At 39.1% G+C, this 15,286-nt stretch overlaps 1 protein-coding gene across 1 annotated transcript in view; it reads right to left on the reverse strand.

Moving 5' to 3' along the window:
- LOC127162635 (NACHT, LRR and PYD domains-containing protein 12-like) overlaps positions 1–14,593 on the reverse strand; it is a gene marked incomplete at its 5' end in the record, with an annotated part of 29,231 nt that extends 14,638 nt beyond the window's left edge. Inside the window, 4 exons of the mRNA XM_051105432.1 lie at positions 6,815–6,988; positions 11,870–12,043; positions 12,153–12,326; positions 12,743–14,593. Coding sequence (XP_050961389.1) covers positions 6,815–6,988; positions 11,870–12,043; positions 12,153–12,326; positions 12,743–14,593 — 2,373 coding nt within the window. The remainder of the gene's footprint in view (positions 1–6,814; positions 6,989–11,869; positions 12,044–12,152; positions 12,327–12,742) is intronic.
- Between the last annotated feature and the right edge of the window lie 693 nt (positions 14,594–15,286).

The raw sequence follows: 15,286 nt of genomic DNA on the forward strand, positions 1-15,286 counted from the left end.
TATTACTTAAACATCAAATAATAAAGAATGAAAATAACTTGAAAGCTGTTATATAGCTGTAAACACTACTTTTACAGACAGTTAGCTCATTAACTAACTTGCCATTAATGTAAACCTAATTATATGGTTAACTCGCAGGCTTATAACATAGATAGTTATTTAAAATCATATTATTATTTAGTGTTTTTATTTTATCCTGTTTATATTATAATCTGTATGGTCTAATCAGAGGTGTAGTGAGGGTGTCACGCTGGCGTTGTGTGCGGGGAAAGACGAGGAGGAGCGAGGAAGTCCAGCACATAGAGTTTTATTTATAATATCCACAGGGAAACAGGAATGGACAGGAAACAGCAGGGAACCAGCAACCACAACGTAAACTGACCGAGTAACTAGACACAAAGACAATATAATCACCGACACCAAACTTGAAACACAACCAAACTTATATACACAGACTAATCAGGGGAGGACAGGTGTAGACGATCAGACGATGACGTAACAAATTGAAAATGGGAACAGAAAGACCAAATAAGGGCATATGTTGGGGAAAAACACAGTCCAGAAGGTCTGACAGAGGGTCACTGACATTAATTTCCTGTTGGACATGATAGAAACAGCATGTGTAAGAGAAGACATCTGTGATGTGGACCTGTTTGAAGTGACTATTATGTGAAAGATAAGTTATACTGCTCAGTTATACTGTTCAATCGTTTCTCTAAGAGCTTGTGGGTCCGTATGGTGTGTTTGTGCATGTCTTGTAAGATCTTTGCAGCTAAGCAGCTAGCATGTGATTTTTTTTTTTTTGAAATGTTAAAATCACAGCATCTTTATTGTTGTATTGACGTATTATAGAATAATACATGAAATATAAAATGTGCAATCACAGAACTATAAGTGCACTACAGCTGAAGAATTTTTTTTTTTTATTTAAAAATTAAAAAAAAAAAGCATGTGATTCTAACACTAGCAGACTTGGTGATTATGAAGATTATCAGACAAGATTTTTGTTTGCGGTTTGTGGCAGTTTTTCTGATAACACCAAAAAGAAATTAAATTACGCCGTCATTTTTGATCGTACAGATAAGAGCAATACATCAATCGGATCTGTAAGGAATCTACTTTTATTTGTGTACACTCATAATAACAACACTCTGTGGTTTTGTGAAATAAAGAAAACAAATAGGGTGTGCAGTCTGTTGCGTTGTTTTCTGTGATCGTCATTAACAAATGCGTCACTAAAATGAACTAAAACTCGAATACTCAACACAGAGACATGAGAGATATGATAAGTCTTATCGAAAACAAATATCATGTGTTAAAGTAATCTGTATGAAACCAACGCCATGTCCAGTCTTTCTCGTCAGGCCTATTTTTTTTTTTTTTAATTTGATCACGCCCACGAGCTACTTACACTCTAATATTATAATCAGCCACGTGGAGGCGCAAGCGGTGTACAGCCCACATCAACATAAACAAACCAGCGCCTTGACTTCATTGTTTATCTCAGCTACTTGCATCTTGTTACTGGAAGAAGACGCACTGTGAGGAGAAAGATGTATATTTCCCTCAGAGGAAGAACGCGATGCAACGCACAGTGAGATCCACCGAAGGAGTAAGTCTTTCTTTTATTAGCCTACTTACATTTGTTGTTATGTTACTGTGACATAACTTGTAGACATTATAGTAGTTCGATTTTTTTCCAAACTATAATTTCGGACTACTTTCACTTGAGTGCAGTCAAGTGAAACGTTATGAAGTATTTTTAATTTCATTGCATCAAAATGTTTCATGATGCCAGGATGTTTCTAATGTTCTATAAAATAAAAATGACGTAATATGAAAGTAATAGTGTTTACACTGTAACTGTCATGAATCTGGTCTGTGACCTTCGGTCCGCTCACCACCAGATGTCGCTCTCGCTCTGTCACTTCACACAGACTGTTACACTACACCCCGGACTACATATCCCGTCACCCATCGCACTGATTGCGTCAACACCTGTGGCCAATCAGGCGCCCTATATAAGCCCCGGACTTTCCCCCTGTTACTCACGGAGTATTGTGGTGTTTACATTATTGTTTTGCGTATGTCCCTAGTTCCCTAGTTCAGCTTTCTCGCCTGGCCATTTCATCTCGTCTGCCTCGCTGCCTGCCTTTGGACAACTCGCTCGTTTGTTTGAGGACACCCCTCTGCCTATGTCTCTTTCGGATTACGTTCGCCGATCATCGACCCACGCCTGCTCCACGGACTATACCCACGTCTTGCCTTTGTTACACCTGTTTGCTATTGTTTCGACCCTGCCTGTTTGCGACCATGTCTCTGTCTAAAACCAATAAAAGCTTGCGAATGGATCCGCTCGTCTCTCTCCCACTGTACAGTAACACTGAATGAGAGAGTCTAAGATTGTTTAGACAAAACTACTGTCATATACTCTATTCACGAATAGATGTTTATGATGTGCTTAACAATAATAAATTAGTTTCCCAGACATAAAATGGTTTTGTATAATACATACAAAGCATGCTTGTGTTTACAACTATAAAATCATATTTATTTATTTATTTATCGTATATAACAATAGGATAATATTAGTTTATTATTAACACTCTGTTCATGGATAGATGTTTAATGTGCTAAATAATAATAAGTAGTTTCTTAGATACCATTTTTTTAAGATATTATAAATCATGTGTGAGTCTGTGACTACAAAGTCATACTATATGTATATATTACAGATGCTCCTGATATTAACATGCTTACATATTTTTTTTCTTCCTAGTGATCTGATACCTGCACCACAGATGAATGCTACATGAATGTCACATGAAGAGTGCTGTACCAACAACAGATGTTCAACTACACTAATATTTTATTGTAAAAAACTTCCTTGACTACTAATGATGAGTTTTGTTTCTTAATTTCATGGAAAGAAGCAGAAATCACTTAAATATCAGGTATAATTAACTTGTTTCACTTGTTGAACAGAATTCAGAAAACAGTTTTCAGGAATGACACAAAGTCTGTTCACGTCTCTATGGTTAATCAGTGTTGGGCAAGCTACTTGGAAAATGTAGTGAGCTAAGCTAACAGTTACTCTTCATTAAATGAAGCTTAACTACACTAAAGCTACAGCCTTGGGTAATGTAGCAAGCTAAGCTACAGCAACATGGCAAAAGTAGTTTACTACATCTAAGCTATTTTTTTACATTTTCATTTTTCTATTGAACCAACATCATACCAAGTCAATGCTCTCTCAGTGATCAATTAGATTGTCAGTCATACAGGCATAAAAGTCCAGTTTAATTGTTTATTCAACCACTCTTCCAAACCAATTTGGCAACAAAAATTAGTATAATGTACAGGGCTGGGTTTATCTCATATTTTGGGGGGTTAGGGGGGGTTGAAGTCTTTCTTGAAAAACATTTTTTTTTAAAACAATGGCACCTGTTTCAGAATGTTGAATGAATAAAACAGGGAAAACACGAAATTTTTAAATAAAATAATTTATACATATAATTGAATAACATAGTCTATATATGAATGGGTGTTTGTCAACTGATTACATGCCATCAGAGTTTACAGTGTTGACAGCTTCGTAAAAAAATAGCCTAATGGAAGTGCTGTAGTTTTGCTGTATATAGCTACTGAAATATGACAGACCGCACAAAAACAGCACTTTAATTTACTGCCATTTTTAAAGATAGTAATTGATTTCATGAATACAAGACTGTGAAAAAAAAACAAGTGCTAAATGTAAGCCAGATTTGGCCCAGACCCTGTTACTATCTGGGAAGCAAAGCTAAATTCTATTGTAAATTTGTTAACTGACAGTAAGAATATTTAACTGAATCAAGCAGCTATTTTCGTTTGCTGAAGTTTTTTTAAAAAAACATGCTAACATAAATTGTACGTCTTTGAGAGGAAAAATTAAAACCGACAGGTCACGGCGGCTAGGCCTATAAGTCACATTTTATTATATTCTGAAATGAACAGGCCTACAGCGTAATGTTATAATGTTCCGACATTATTTCCCTCACTCCACAACAAATCCTTTAACTTTAACCGTATTCAGAACCGAACGAGGATGAAAAAAATAAATAAATAAATAAATTTGCCTAAACAATCCAAAACAAATTTAAAGCGAAACTGAAAGTAAAGTTGGGCTTATGTAGACTACCTCTCTCGCCACAAATACAAATGTTTCCATATCTGCAGTGTATTGGAAGCGAAAATATTATGCATTGGGTAAGCTTTGTACTTCATGCACGTCGACGGAAAATATCATGATGAGCAAAAATGTGCCACGGGACCGGTGTTCACGCTGAACTGCACGTAACACACACTATTTAAATTGACTAGTGTAACTTTTGGGTGACTGTGTTTTATTTTTCAAATGAACAGGTTGCAGTGACAGTGCACGATCAAACAGCTGAATAGCATATTCCGGTATTTTGGTCATAGTAAAGGCATAATTCGATACTGCAAAGTCCAAAGCAGTTTGAAGTGTCAAGAATATTAGCAAAGATCATTATAATTTGTTTAGACTAAAACACTGTTTAATTCTTATTTCGCTATGGAACCTGATCGTTTTTGTTTTTGTTGTTTGTTTTTTTGCTAAGAACGAACTGAAACATTTTGCCTTTCGCCATGAATTTGACAACCCACACCCACCCACTCCCCATCTCATTCTTCTGAGTTTGAGATCTTCCCAGAGCACTAGCCTGCTTCAAAGACTAAAATCAAGGCGCCCACCACTAGTTCAAGTACTAAGTTTTTTCTCAATACCGCTACAATAGAGGCAGTACGTGCATTGCATTCACGCATTTGCATTGCAGATTATACAGTTTTCTGTTGCTACGTGGGCGCTCAGTTTTTTTCTGACATTTAGCTAAAATATAAAGATTCAGCGCTTCACATAAGCAATTTGGTTGTCTCGACAACAAATGCTAGACTAAGACACACTTTTCTCATCTCCTTGAATGCAAAAAAACCATTAGCCTTTATAAATACAGTGCTGTATTATAAATTTAGAAAACATGTACTTTTTCAATCAACACTTCTTTATTTACCTCAAGTCTGCAAACACACTGAGATGCTTCAAACTGCGCGCCGCACTTCATTCACGAGGCGGGAGGATTAATACGGTTTGACTGACAGTTTAATGAGCGAATGGCGTCACAAGGTTTAGTGGCGGTGACGTCACTTACTGACCCAGGATCCGTAGCAGTTATATTTCCGATTTGAGCTTAAAGTATAGAAAAATATATAGCTTTTAGCTTTTGTTGATGCTACCGCGCTACTTGATCAAAATAAGAGCTTAGCTACTGAAAAGCTATTTGATTCAGAAAACAGCGACACTACCAACACGCTACTGAGAAATGTAGTTAAGCTAGTAGCGTCACTACTTGTAGCGACGCTACTGCCCAACACTGTCAATAATGTGCTTTTGACCTTCATTATGTATGTTTTGATGATACTGTGTTGTAAATAAAATACAAATAGTCTAAAACTTGTCTCTCAAGTGTGAATCACTAAATATTCATGGCCGTTGTCACTCCCTCACATATTCCCTTTCAATCACAAAACATGTCTTAGAAAATTTAAATCAATATATTGTTTTCTGTAAATGAGGGAATATGATGATTTTCACATTATTTTGTAGAAAAAACTCTAGCCTACCACAAAAGTCTTGTGAATTAATGTTCTGAATGTGTTTCATGGCCTTATTTCAGTGACTTAAAAATTTTAGTTTTTCACTAACCACGCATAAATGTTGTTTTCTCAAAAACACAAACATCTACATTAATGTTGCTTGCATATTATTGTAGCCCAGTTTGTGCTGATTACAATGTAATCAGACTTTAGCCATTAATATGTTTTTAAGATACTGAAAAAAGCACAAATGTCAGGGCATGTCAAAACTTCTCCAGGGTGCCAAAACACTCTCAGACCCCAAAGGGTTAAATATCATACTGTTCTGCTTGGCCCTTATTGATAATTAGGCCCCTGGTAGTCAGTCATCTACTACTAGTTAAACAGCAGCTCTACTTTCTTCATTCACTTAGGTCAGATAAGAACCGGAAACTGAGACTTAAAAGTTTTTTCTCCACGTCTGTCACCTGATGGAGTTTGGGTTCCTTGAACTGAAGAGCTGCTTTACAGCTGAATCACATCCTGCAACATCGAGATGAGTTGACTTGACTTGTCTTATTTTGTGGTGTACTATCATTTGTGTTCCCTGTGTCTTTTCTCTGTGTTTTCCTCTTTGGCTTCTCTCATCTCTTTGTCAGGAAGCTGATCGCAGAAGCTAAGCAACATTTTTCAGAGTGCTGTCTCTGTCCTGCCCAACTTTTTTGTTGAAACTGTTGTGTATTCTTATGGTTGAGGTTTTTTTCTTTAATCTGAGGTAATGCCTACTAATTTACTCTAATAGCAACATCAATGTGTAACTTGTAATATTCAAAGTTAGGTCTTTTTTGTTCCTTTATTTACAAGTTGTTAATGTGTGCAACATAAATTAGTTTGAATATGTTTGTTTCTACCTTTTATGAAAGCTGTAGGAAGGTTGCTGCCATTTTTGTTGTATTTTCACTGTCTGCTCCTGTTTTGTGGCCAGTTAGGGAGTTAAAGTAATGTTTTTTTGTTCATTTGTTTTGTCTGAACAGTTTATATTAGATTTTACTCCTCAGACTACTGATCTTTATTTTTTTTATATTATATTGTTGCATCCTCTAGAAACTCAGACTCATATAGATATACAGAGACACTGAAATGTTTAAACAATAAAACCAAAAACTCCTCCTGCTTGACATACTTGAGTTTGTCCAGTTTGCAGTTTGGATCCTCCAGTTTTTCAGTGAGCAGCTTGACTCCTGAATCTCCTGGGTGATTGTAGCTCAGATCCAGCTCTCTCAGGTGTGAGGGTTTTGAACTCAGAGCTGAAGACACATAATGACAGCCTTTCTCTGTCACCATACAGCCAGACAACCTACAGAAACATACAATAACAGTCCACATCACAGTGTGTTTGTTGTTCCTTTTTATATGGAACTGATTATTCAATAAAAACAACTGGTCACAAAAAAAGACAATTTTGTGTTCTTTTAGCATTATCAGGAAGAAACAAATATTCCCCCATTTCATTGAACATTATATATCCTCCATTTAAATACAAAAGTAAAGCATTAGATCTCTCACACAAACAATAGTGGCACAATACTGCTTCTGAAATCTTATGTCAACAAAGTGGTAAAAGAAAGAATATAAAGATAAGTTTTAAAACCAAAACTTCTAATGTTCTAAAATGAAATAAAAAGCAATTTTCAGATTCTCACAGTCACACTTCTAAATACAACACTGAAATCCACACTTGAGAATTTTAAGCCTGATTTCGAGCCCAATTTAAAACCCTAAGCAATCAGGGGGGAATAGCCCAATTCAAGGCTTGTCGCAAATGACTTTTTGTCCAAAAAATCCTCAGTTGTGTGGTGTCATTAAGATTAATTTACTGCTCCTGATCACGTCAGAGCCCGCAAGATCCAAAATCATAAATATCAAACATGTCTGATATTTATAACTCTGCATGCCTCTGATGTGATACCCGCGATAGTTCCCCAGGGCTTAAAGGATCTGCTGCTAACATCTTGGTACCAGATATCACAGCACACCTTCAGGGGTCTAGTGGAGTCCATGCCTTGATGGGTCAGAGCTGTTTTGGCAGCAAAAGGGGGACCAACGCAATATTAAGAAGGTGGTCATAATGTTATGCCTGATCAGTGTATACATACACATACATACATACATACATATATACATATATATATATATATATATACACACGTTTACATGTGTGTGTGTGTGTTTGTTGTTGTACATGAATTACACTGAATTATTGATCCTGCCTTTCATTTATATCTGGAAGAGAATTTCATCTGCATTGCATTTTATCAACACTACATACTTACTCAACTATATATCTCAACAAGACCAGATGAAACCTCGGGCACGTAATCAAACCGGGATTCTCAAGGTCACATGAGAATAGCTGGAGAAAATTCAAGGCATGTTCCGTTGACTAATGATGCGCGCAGGTTCCCCCCTCTTAACAGACATGAGCGCGATCAGAAGCAAGAACTACGACTGATTCAGTGGCTCAGGGGAGCACTCCGCAGACCTAGAGAGGGCCACGGAGAGATCCCAAGAGGGGAAAAGGTGCAGCCCAGGGAACCTGACCCCCTGCACCGCTCCGGAACCTGACGGCCAGATGATGCTTCCCAGGGGCAGCCACACAAAGCATCTTGTCATGCGGCGATAAATACATTCAAAGTGGAGGGCACATCCTTTGCTCAGATTTTCCTGTAAGAAAGAAAACGCAACTCTGACCAAGCATCTTAAGGGGTCCCCTCAATGAGAGGAGCACCATACAACAAAAATGCCTCACCTCAGAGCATATGCCTACCTATGGAGGGGGCTCTAGCCCGAGTGACAACATGTATCATGGCCTGGAAGGCCAGTGAGGTCTACACATCCTAACCAGAAGCCAGACGTACAGGTCCACGGATCGGGATGCGGGTGCCAACTGTGCCCATTCTGAGAAGAAAGTTCTTCTTAGGGAAATGCCCCAGGGAGGGGCTAACACGAGGAACATGAATGTCAGCAACCCAGGTTTGGGTGGGCCGGAAGACGCACCAGCAGAACCTGCTCCTCTTTGACCTAGCACAGGTCTGTATAGGAAGGCGTATTGTAGACCCCAGATCCAGCTGTGTGCCAGCGTGTGCCTGCCGAGCGATCGATCAGGAGGAGCCGGCCGTGGGAGGACTCAGGGAAGCAAACAGGAGTACCTGAGCTTCACTGAGTCAACTCCAGACAAGCTGGACACCGGGCTGGAGTCGCCATTCTTGGAGAGAGTGCCCCCTTTTTTTTTGGTCACAACTTAGCTCTCCGAAGCAAACGGCCTGCAGCAATTTGAGCCGCAAGACTCCAGAGGAGGAGATGGTGGGCAAGTTGCAACATGCAACCGAAGCATAGACCACCTCAAGGGTAGGTGTACGCTACCGCAGTTATGGTGTCCTATGGACTAGCAAGTACCTGCCCCACAGCATCAGTAGGAACCTGCTGAGGTAAAAGCACTGCTAGCAACTCGAATGACTAATGTTGCTGCAGTTGAGGTCCTCTCCAGGAACCCGAGACTGCCTGCCCGTTGCAAATGGCACCCCAACCCGTGTCGGAGGCTTCCGAGATAGCTGTTCGACACCTGGCCTAAGAGCATGACCCAAATGTGCCACGGTGCCATGCCCATCTCAGGATCTGGTTGTATCGTCAGTGCTGAAGCAATCTCATATGGAACAGCCGAGCGGCAAACCCGCGGCTACGGCCGCCATATGCCCAAGGAGCCTCTAAAAGTTTAAAGGGACCACTGTCAGCACCAACCCTTTAACTGACATAATCAACCGGATCCAACTCCATACCGAGAAAAGAGGGAGCTCCATTCTCCTTAAAGACTCGCCCTTCTCCCAGTTGACCCGAAGTCCTGATGGCTAAGGTGCGAAGTCACTAAGTTCCTGTATTTGTCCAACAAATCTCACGAGTGGAGCATTCATACCCCATTCGCCAAGATAGTTCAGGACCCAGGTGCCCTACTCCCAAATGGGGCCGGGCACCCCCCGCGAGTTTGTAAAATGCAGGGAAACAGATCACTCCGAAAGCAGGAAAGCCAAGAGGAGAACTGTACTGATACATCCAACCCCTGAAGCAGACCGAAAAGAATATCTGCATCAGGCCAGAAACAACAGCACACGTCCTTCGGGTCGAAGCTGTCACCCATCTCTGGTGCTGAAAAATAGAAACATGTGTTTCCCACTGCTCTCTTAGGATGAAATAGATCGACCAACTCGACCAGCACACAGGCTAGGTACTTTTAGTAACCGGGCTGCTGCCTGCATAAATAAGGATGGCATAAACACCCCTGTGGCGGGACAAAACAGCTTTAGGTTTTTTTTAAGGATGGCTCAGTCCGGAAAGCAAGCGTCCTGAAGTAGGGCCAGGCTGCTAAGGCAGCACTTACCTGATTCATGATCCCGCGTTGTCGCAGCTAGAGTGCGAGGAAGCAACATGTCCTGCATCCCCGGCTTAGACGGTGAGACCATGTGCTGGGCTTAGGTGTGAGGAAGACATGCGTTGCTCACAACAAACCCAACATGTTATAAGAAACCCAAGGACACAGAGAAAATTGCTCTTTTATTGAAGGGCTGGGCACCTACTGACCCGTAGGTCAGAGGCGGCAGCGGTGGAGAACGCCCCTGTCTTTCCCAAGGGTATTCCGAGAGCAATCCTCCAATCCCCGGGTAGCCTGCTTCCAGGAAGCCCAATTTTCTTATTCTACAAGGCAACCCAGATGGCAGACTGCCACCCCTTAGGTGTGGCCAGCTCAACACCCCCGAAGGGAAGCGGAGCAAGTCCTGTTGGGACCACCGGGAGGCACCTTCGGTGAAGGCTGATGAAAAACGCGGCCCTACCATGGGCACTCTTATCTGCGTATGAACTGCCCAACTTACCACTTAGCCTGAGATTCCGGAGCAGAAATCTGAATGAGTGGATGCACGCCACCATCTTATATACCCGTATGTACGGGGGAGTGGCTTGGCATGCAAAATCCACTCGCCAATTTTCATTGACCTTTTCCAGTTAACTCAGAGGTGATTGGCCTCCCAAGGGAGACCCCAAATTGACTGAAGACTGAAGGGGAACCCCTGTTATTGACGAAACTGCTTATGATTCTATTCTATTCTATTCTATTCTATATCTCTACATTTTTTGTTATGCAATGTACACAAGCTCTTTTCAACTGATTTGTGTACAGATATTATGAAACAGGAGACAATTCATTTGATGCTTTGAAACGTTTTACCAGTTTACCAGTGATATTAATTAATAATGTAATCATAACTAAGGCAATTAAAATTTTCAATTTTACTTTTAGCAGAGGAAGTAAAACAAATTACAAAAATATCAAATAATTTAATAATGGTTTAACCTTATATTGTATTCCCTTTGCATCATTAATGTGTTAAATAGAGAAATATGCAAGCAAAAACTATGTTTGCATCCAAAACACTGCTTGCACATGCAGCAATTCAAATGTCACATGCAGCAATTCAAATGTCTCTGACTTTAAAAACAGTTCTTTACAAGTTTGAACCCAAATGCTTCTCACTCAGACTCTACCTACACAGTTAGAGCTATCATTATAGTGCACTTCTGTTTTTATGCTGCACAGTACACTTATAAAAAATACTGCTATTAAAAGCATGTTTCAAAAAATAAATTACTGGTCATGTAGCCTTCTTAAGACTCATATCCAGATCAGCCTGCATCAGTTAACTGTGTTGCATCCTACTAAAAGTAGCCAAATTCTATTAAAATATTTAGGCCATATATACAGTTTCAAAGTTACATTTCAATTAGCTAGTATCAACTGCTACATCCAAACCAGAAGTGGCCCTCATATGTTTTGTGATATATGGGGCATACTTAATATTTACCACATCTGCCACTTTAGGGTCACAATTAGATTACACATTGCAGTAAACACCACATCTTTGTCTAAAAAGCCCTACATGTGATTTGATACATTTGGGTTACTTTTGCTATTTTACATGTGGGCCACTTCAGGCTTACATCCCTTTTGTCTGGGCCATAAGAAGGCCAGCAGTGCCATGTCTTAAGAGGCCCACATGTGGATGCTATCTGGGAATGTTTTTGTCTCTTGTTCTGGCATTGCATTGAGAGCAGATTAAATATTTGTTGACAAAATTCAATGGCCATTTATTGTGGTAGCATTTTGTTAATTATTTTATGGAAAACCAGTTACCTCAGTATCTCCAGCTGACAGTTTGGACTCTTTAGTCCTTCAGAAAGAAGCATCACTCCAGAATCCTGCAGGCCATTGTTATTCAGATCCAGTTCTCTCAGGACAGAGTTTGAGGATTTTAAAACTGATGACAAACTCCCACAAGACTGAGCAGTGAGATTACACATGGAAAACCTGAACAAGAAGAACACAGTAATAGCATACAGAATTAATCTTAAAAGTATGATTTAAAAAAAAAAAATCAATCAATTAATCAATCAATCAAGTATTTAGAAACTCAAACCTCAATATCTCCAGCTTAGAGTTTGGACTCTTCAGTTCTTCAGAAAGAAGCATCACTCCATGATCCTGCAGGTCATTGTTACTCAGGTCCAGCTCTCTCAGGACAGAGTTTGATGACTGTAAAGCTGAAGACACACTTTCACAGGACTGAGCAGTGAGACGACACCCACACAGCCTGTGAAGAGAACAAAACAAACAGCCATATTAATGTGAATTTATTAGATAGGTAATAAAGTTCACTAATGTGTTAACTACAGTTTATAAACTACTAATGAACTATAATATTTTTTAAATTATATAGAAGTGCTTTGGCATTGTGTTTGTATTATAAAGTATACAAACACAATGCCAAAGCACTTCTATATAATAAAAAATATTATAGTTCACTATAATATTATAGTTCACTATAATAATTAAAAATATTATAGTTCACTATTTGTATGTAGTCCACTAATGTGTTAACTACAGTTTATAAACTACTATCATAAATCAGCTTCACAAAACAATATTTCACGCAATATGTTTACATTCAGTTGTTTAGTGAAGTAGAACAAAAGCTTAAATTAAACAGCAGTCAGTGAAATTACTCACAGCACTTTTCTGCAGCATCTCACAGCTGGGATGAGTCTCTTGTAGTTTGCTCGTGATGACGTGAACCTCTTTGGGTTGAACTCATCCAGCACCTTCTCTGACATCAGCAGTACATATGTCAGCACTGTGCACATTGAAGATGAGAGGTCTCTTCCTGGATGTCCATCTGAGCTGAGGTAACTCTGTATTTCCTCATATAATGAATGATCCTTGAGCTCAAGTAAGCAGTAGAATAGGTTGACTGAATCTTCATCTGATATATTCCTGCTTTTTACTTGTTTAATGTAGAATAGCTTGACTGAGGTTTTAGCTGATATATTCCTGTTTTGTACTTGTTTGATGTAATTAGCTGTTTTCGTGATGTTCTCTGTGGTGTCTTCAGTGTGTGTGATCAGGCCTTGGAGCAGGTTTTGACTGGATTTCAGTGAAATGCCCATTAGAAACCGCAGGAACAGGTCCAGATGTCCTCTCTGACTCTCCATGGCTTTATCAACAGCCTTCTGCAGTAGATTCTGCAATGTAATATTTTCTTCTGGCTTGTCAAAGAAAAACTGAAGCTCCTGCATGTTCTTGTTCAGGTAGCAGATGAACACATGCACTGCAGCGAGAAACTCTTGAACACTCAAATGCACAAAGCAGTAAACTTTTGTCTCATGAAGTCCATATTCCATCTTAAAGATCTCAGCTATCATTCCTGTGAACTCAGTGTCTTTACTCACATCAATACCACATGCTTTCAGATCTTCTTCATAGAACACAATGTTTTCCTGCTTCAGTTGTTCAAATGCTAACTTGGCTAACTTCAAAATCATTTCTTTATTTAAACTTAAAAGCTTTGTGCGTTGTCTTTCTGCTTTTTCATCATATTTCTGGCTCTTCATGTTCATCTGTATCAGCAGGAAGTGAATGTACATTTCAGTCATTGTTGTGCTGATGTTCTCTTCACTGCTCTTGATGAGAATATTTTGAAGTACTGTGGCCGTGATCCAGCAGAACACAGGAATGTGGCACATGATGTAGAGACTACGAGACGTCTTAATGTGTGACATGATTTTGCAGGCCAGATTCTCATCTGTGATTCTCTTTCTGAAGTACTGCTCCTTCTGTTGGTCAGTGAATCCTCGCACCTCTGTAAATAAACCCACATACTCAGGAGGGATCTGATTGGCTGCTGCTGGTCGTGATGTCACCCAGACAAGAGCTGATGGAAGCAGTTTACCTTTGACCAGACTTGTAAACAGCACATCTACAGACGATCTTTTCTCAACCATCTTCAATGCTCCACTTTCAAATTTCAAAGGCATTCGACTCTCATCAAGTCCATCAAATATAAATGCAAGTTTATATTTTGTATATAACTTTGATTTCTCCAGGTCCTTCAATTCATCATAAAATTCCAGTAGGAATTCATGAAGATTGACCTTTCTTTTCTTAATCTTGTTAATCTCTCTGAATGGGAGCAGGAACACACAGTGTATATCCTGATTGGCTTTTCCTTCAGCCCAGTCCAGGATGAATTTGTGCACAGAGACAGTTTTTCCAATCCCAGCGATGCCTTTAGTCAGCACAATCTTTTCCTCATTATTTTCCCTTAATAATGTAAACAATTTATTGCAATTGATTGGTTTGTCCTGTGTTTGTTTCTTCCTGAAAGCATCATCAATCTTCAGAATCTCACGTTCCTGATAGACATCTTTCATATCGCCCTCTGTGATGAACAGTTCTGTGTAAACAGCCTTGAGATGAACTTCATTTCCTTTCTTGCACTCAAAAATACGTTCTGCTTTTTCTTCATGTTCATTTTGTGAGTTCTCAAAAACTTCTGAAGAATCCAATCCTCTGTTGAATAAACTAAAAAAAAATTGAATAAAAACATGGTGAAAAAAAGGAAAAAAAAAAACAAACAAAAAAACTGGATTTAACTTTCTCAACATGTTATAATTAAGTTACTGTTGAATATAATACAAAAATGAGGCATTTCTTTTAGGAAATTCTTTTAGATGAATTTGAATTTATATATACAGTCATGGCCTTGGTAAATATAAACAAAAAATCCTGTGAAAATGTGTCTGCATCGTAAATTTATTTTATCTTTCATTAAAAAAACCAACCAAACGAACAAAAAAAGTTCTTGTCATATTTTATTACCATTTTCTAAACTATAGAGAATAAACTGTGATAATGTGAGAAATGTTGAAGGTGTTTGAATAAATTTAGGTTTGACTGTATATGGAGTGTAACGATACATGTATTCGTACCAAACCGTCACGGTGCATGAGGCCTTATGGTGTGTTCACACCAAACGCAAATTTAATTATTCACGCAAGTAGATTACATACAAAGTTGATGCAAAAACGTGAATAGAGGTGAATTTGCGCTGGGCAACGCAAATGACACGAACGTGTGATATTCACCTCAAACACGTCTTCCTTGCAAGTTCAAAAATTTCAACTCAAGCAGAAAATTCGATGACGCGTTCACACGCAAGCCAATCAGCGAAGAGCTTATTGACAAGTCCGGTTGAATCAGCAAATGGAAGAGAGC

This window comes from Labeo rohita, unplaced genomic scaffold (assembly GCF_022985175.1).
Source record: "Labeo rohita strain BAU-BD-2019 unplaced genomic scaffold, IGBB_LRoh.1.0 scaffold_991, whole genome shotgun sequence".
In the NCBI taxonomy this organism is placed as follows: Eukaryota; Metazoa; Chordata; class Actinopteri; order Cypriniformes; family Cyprinidae; genus Labeo; species Labeo rohita.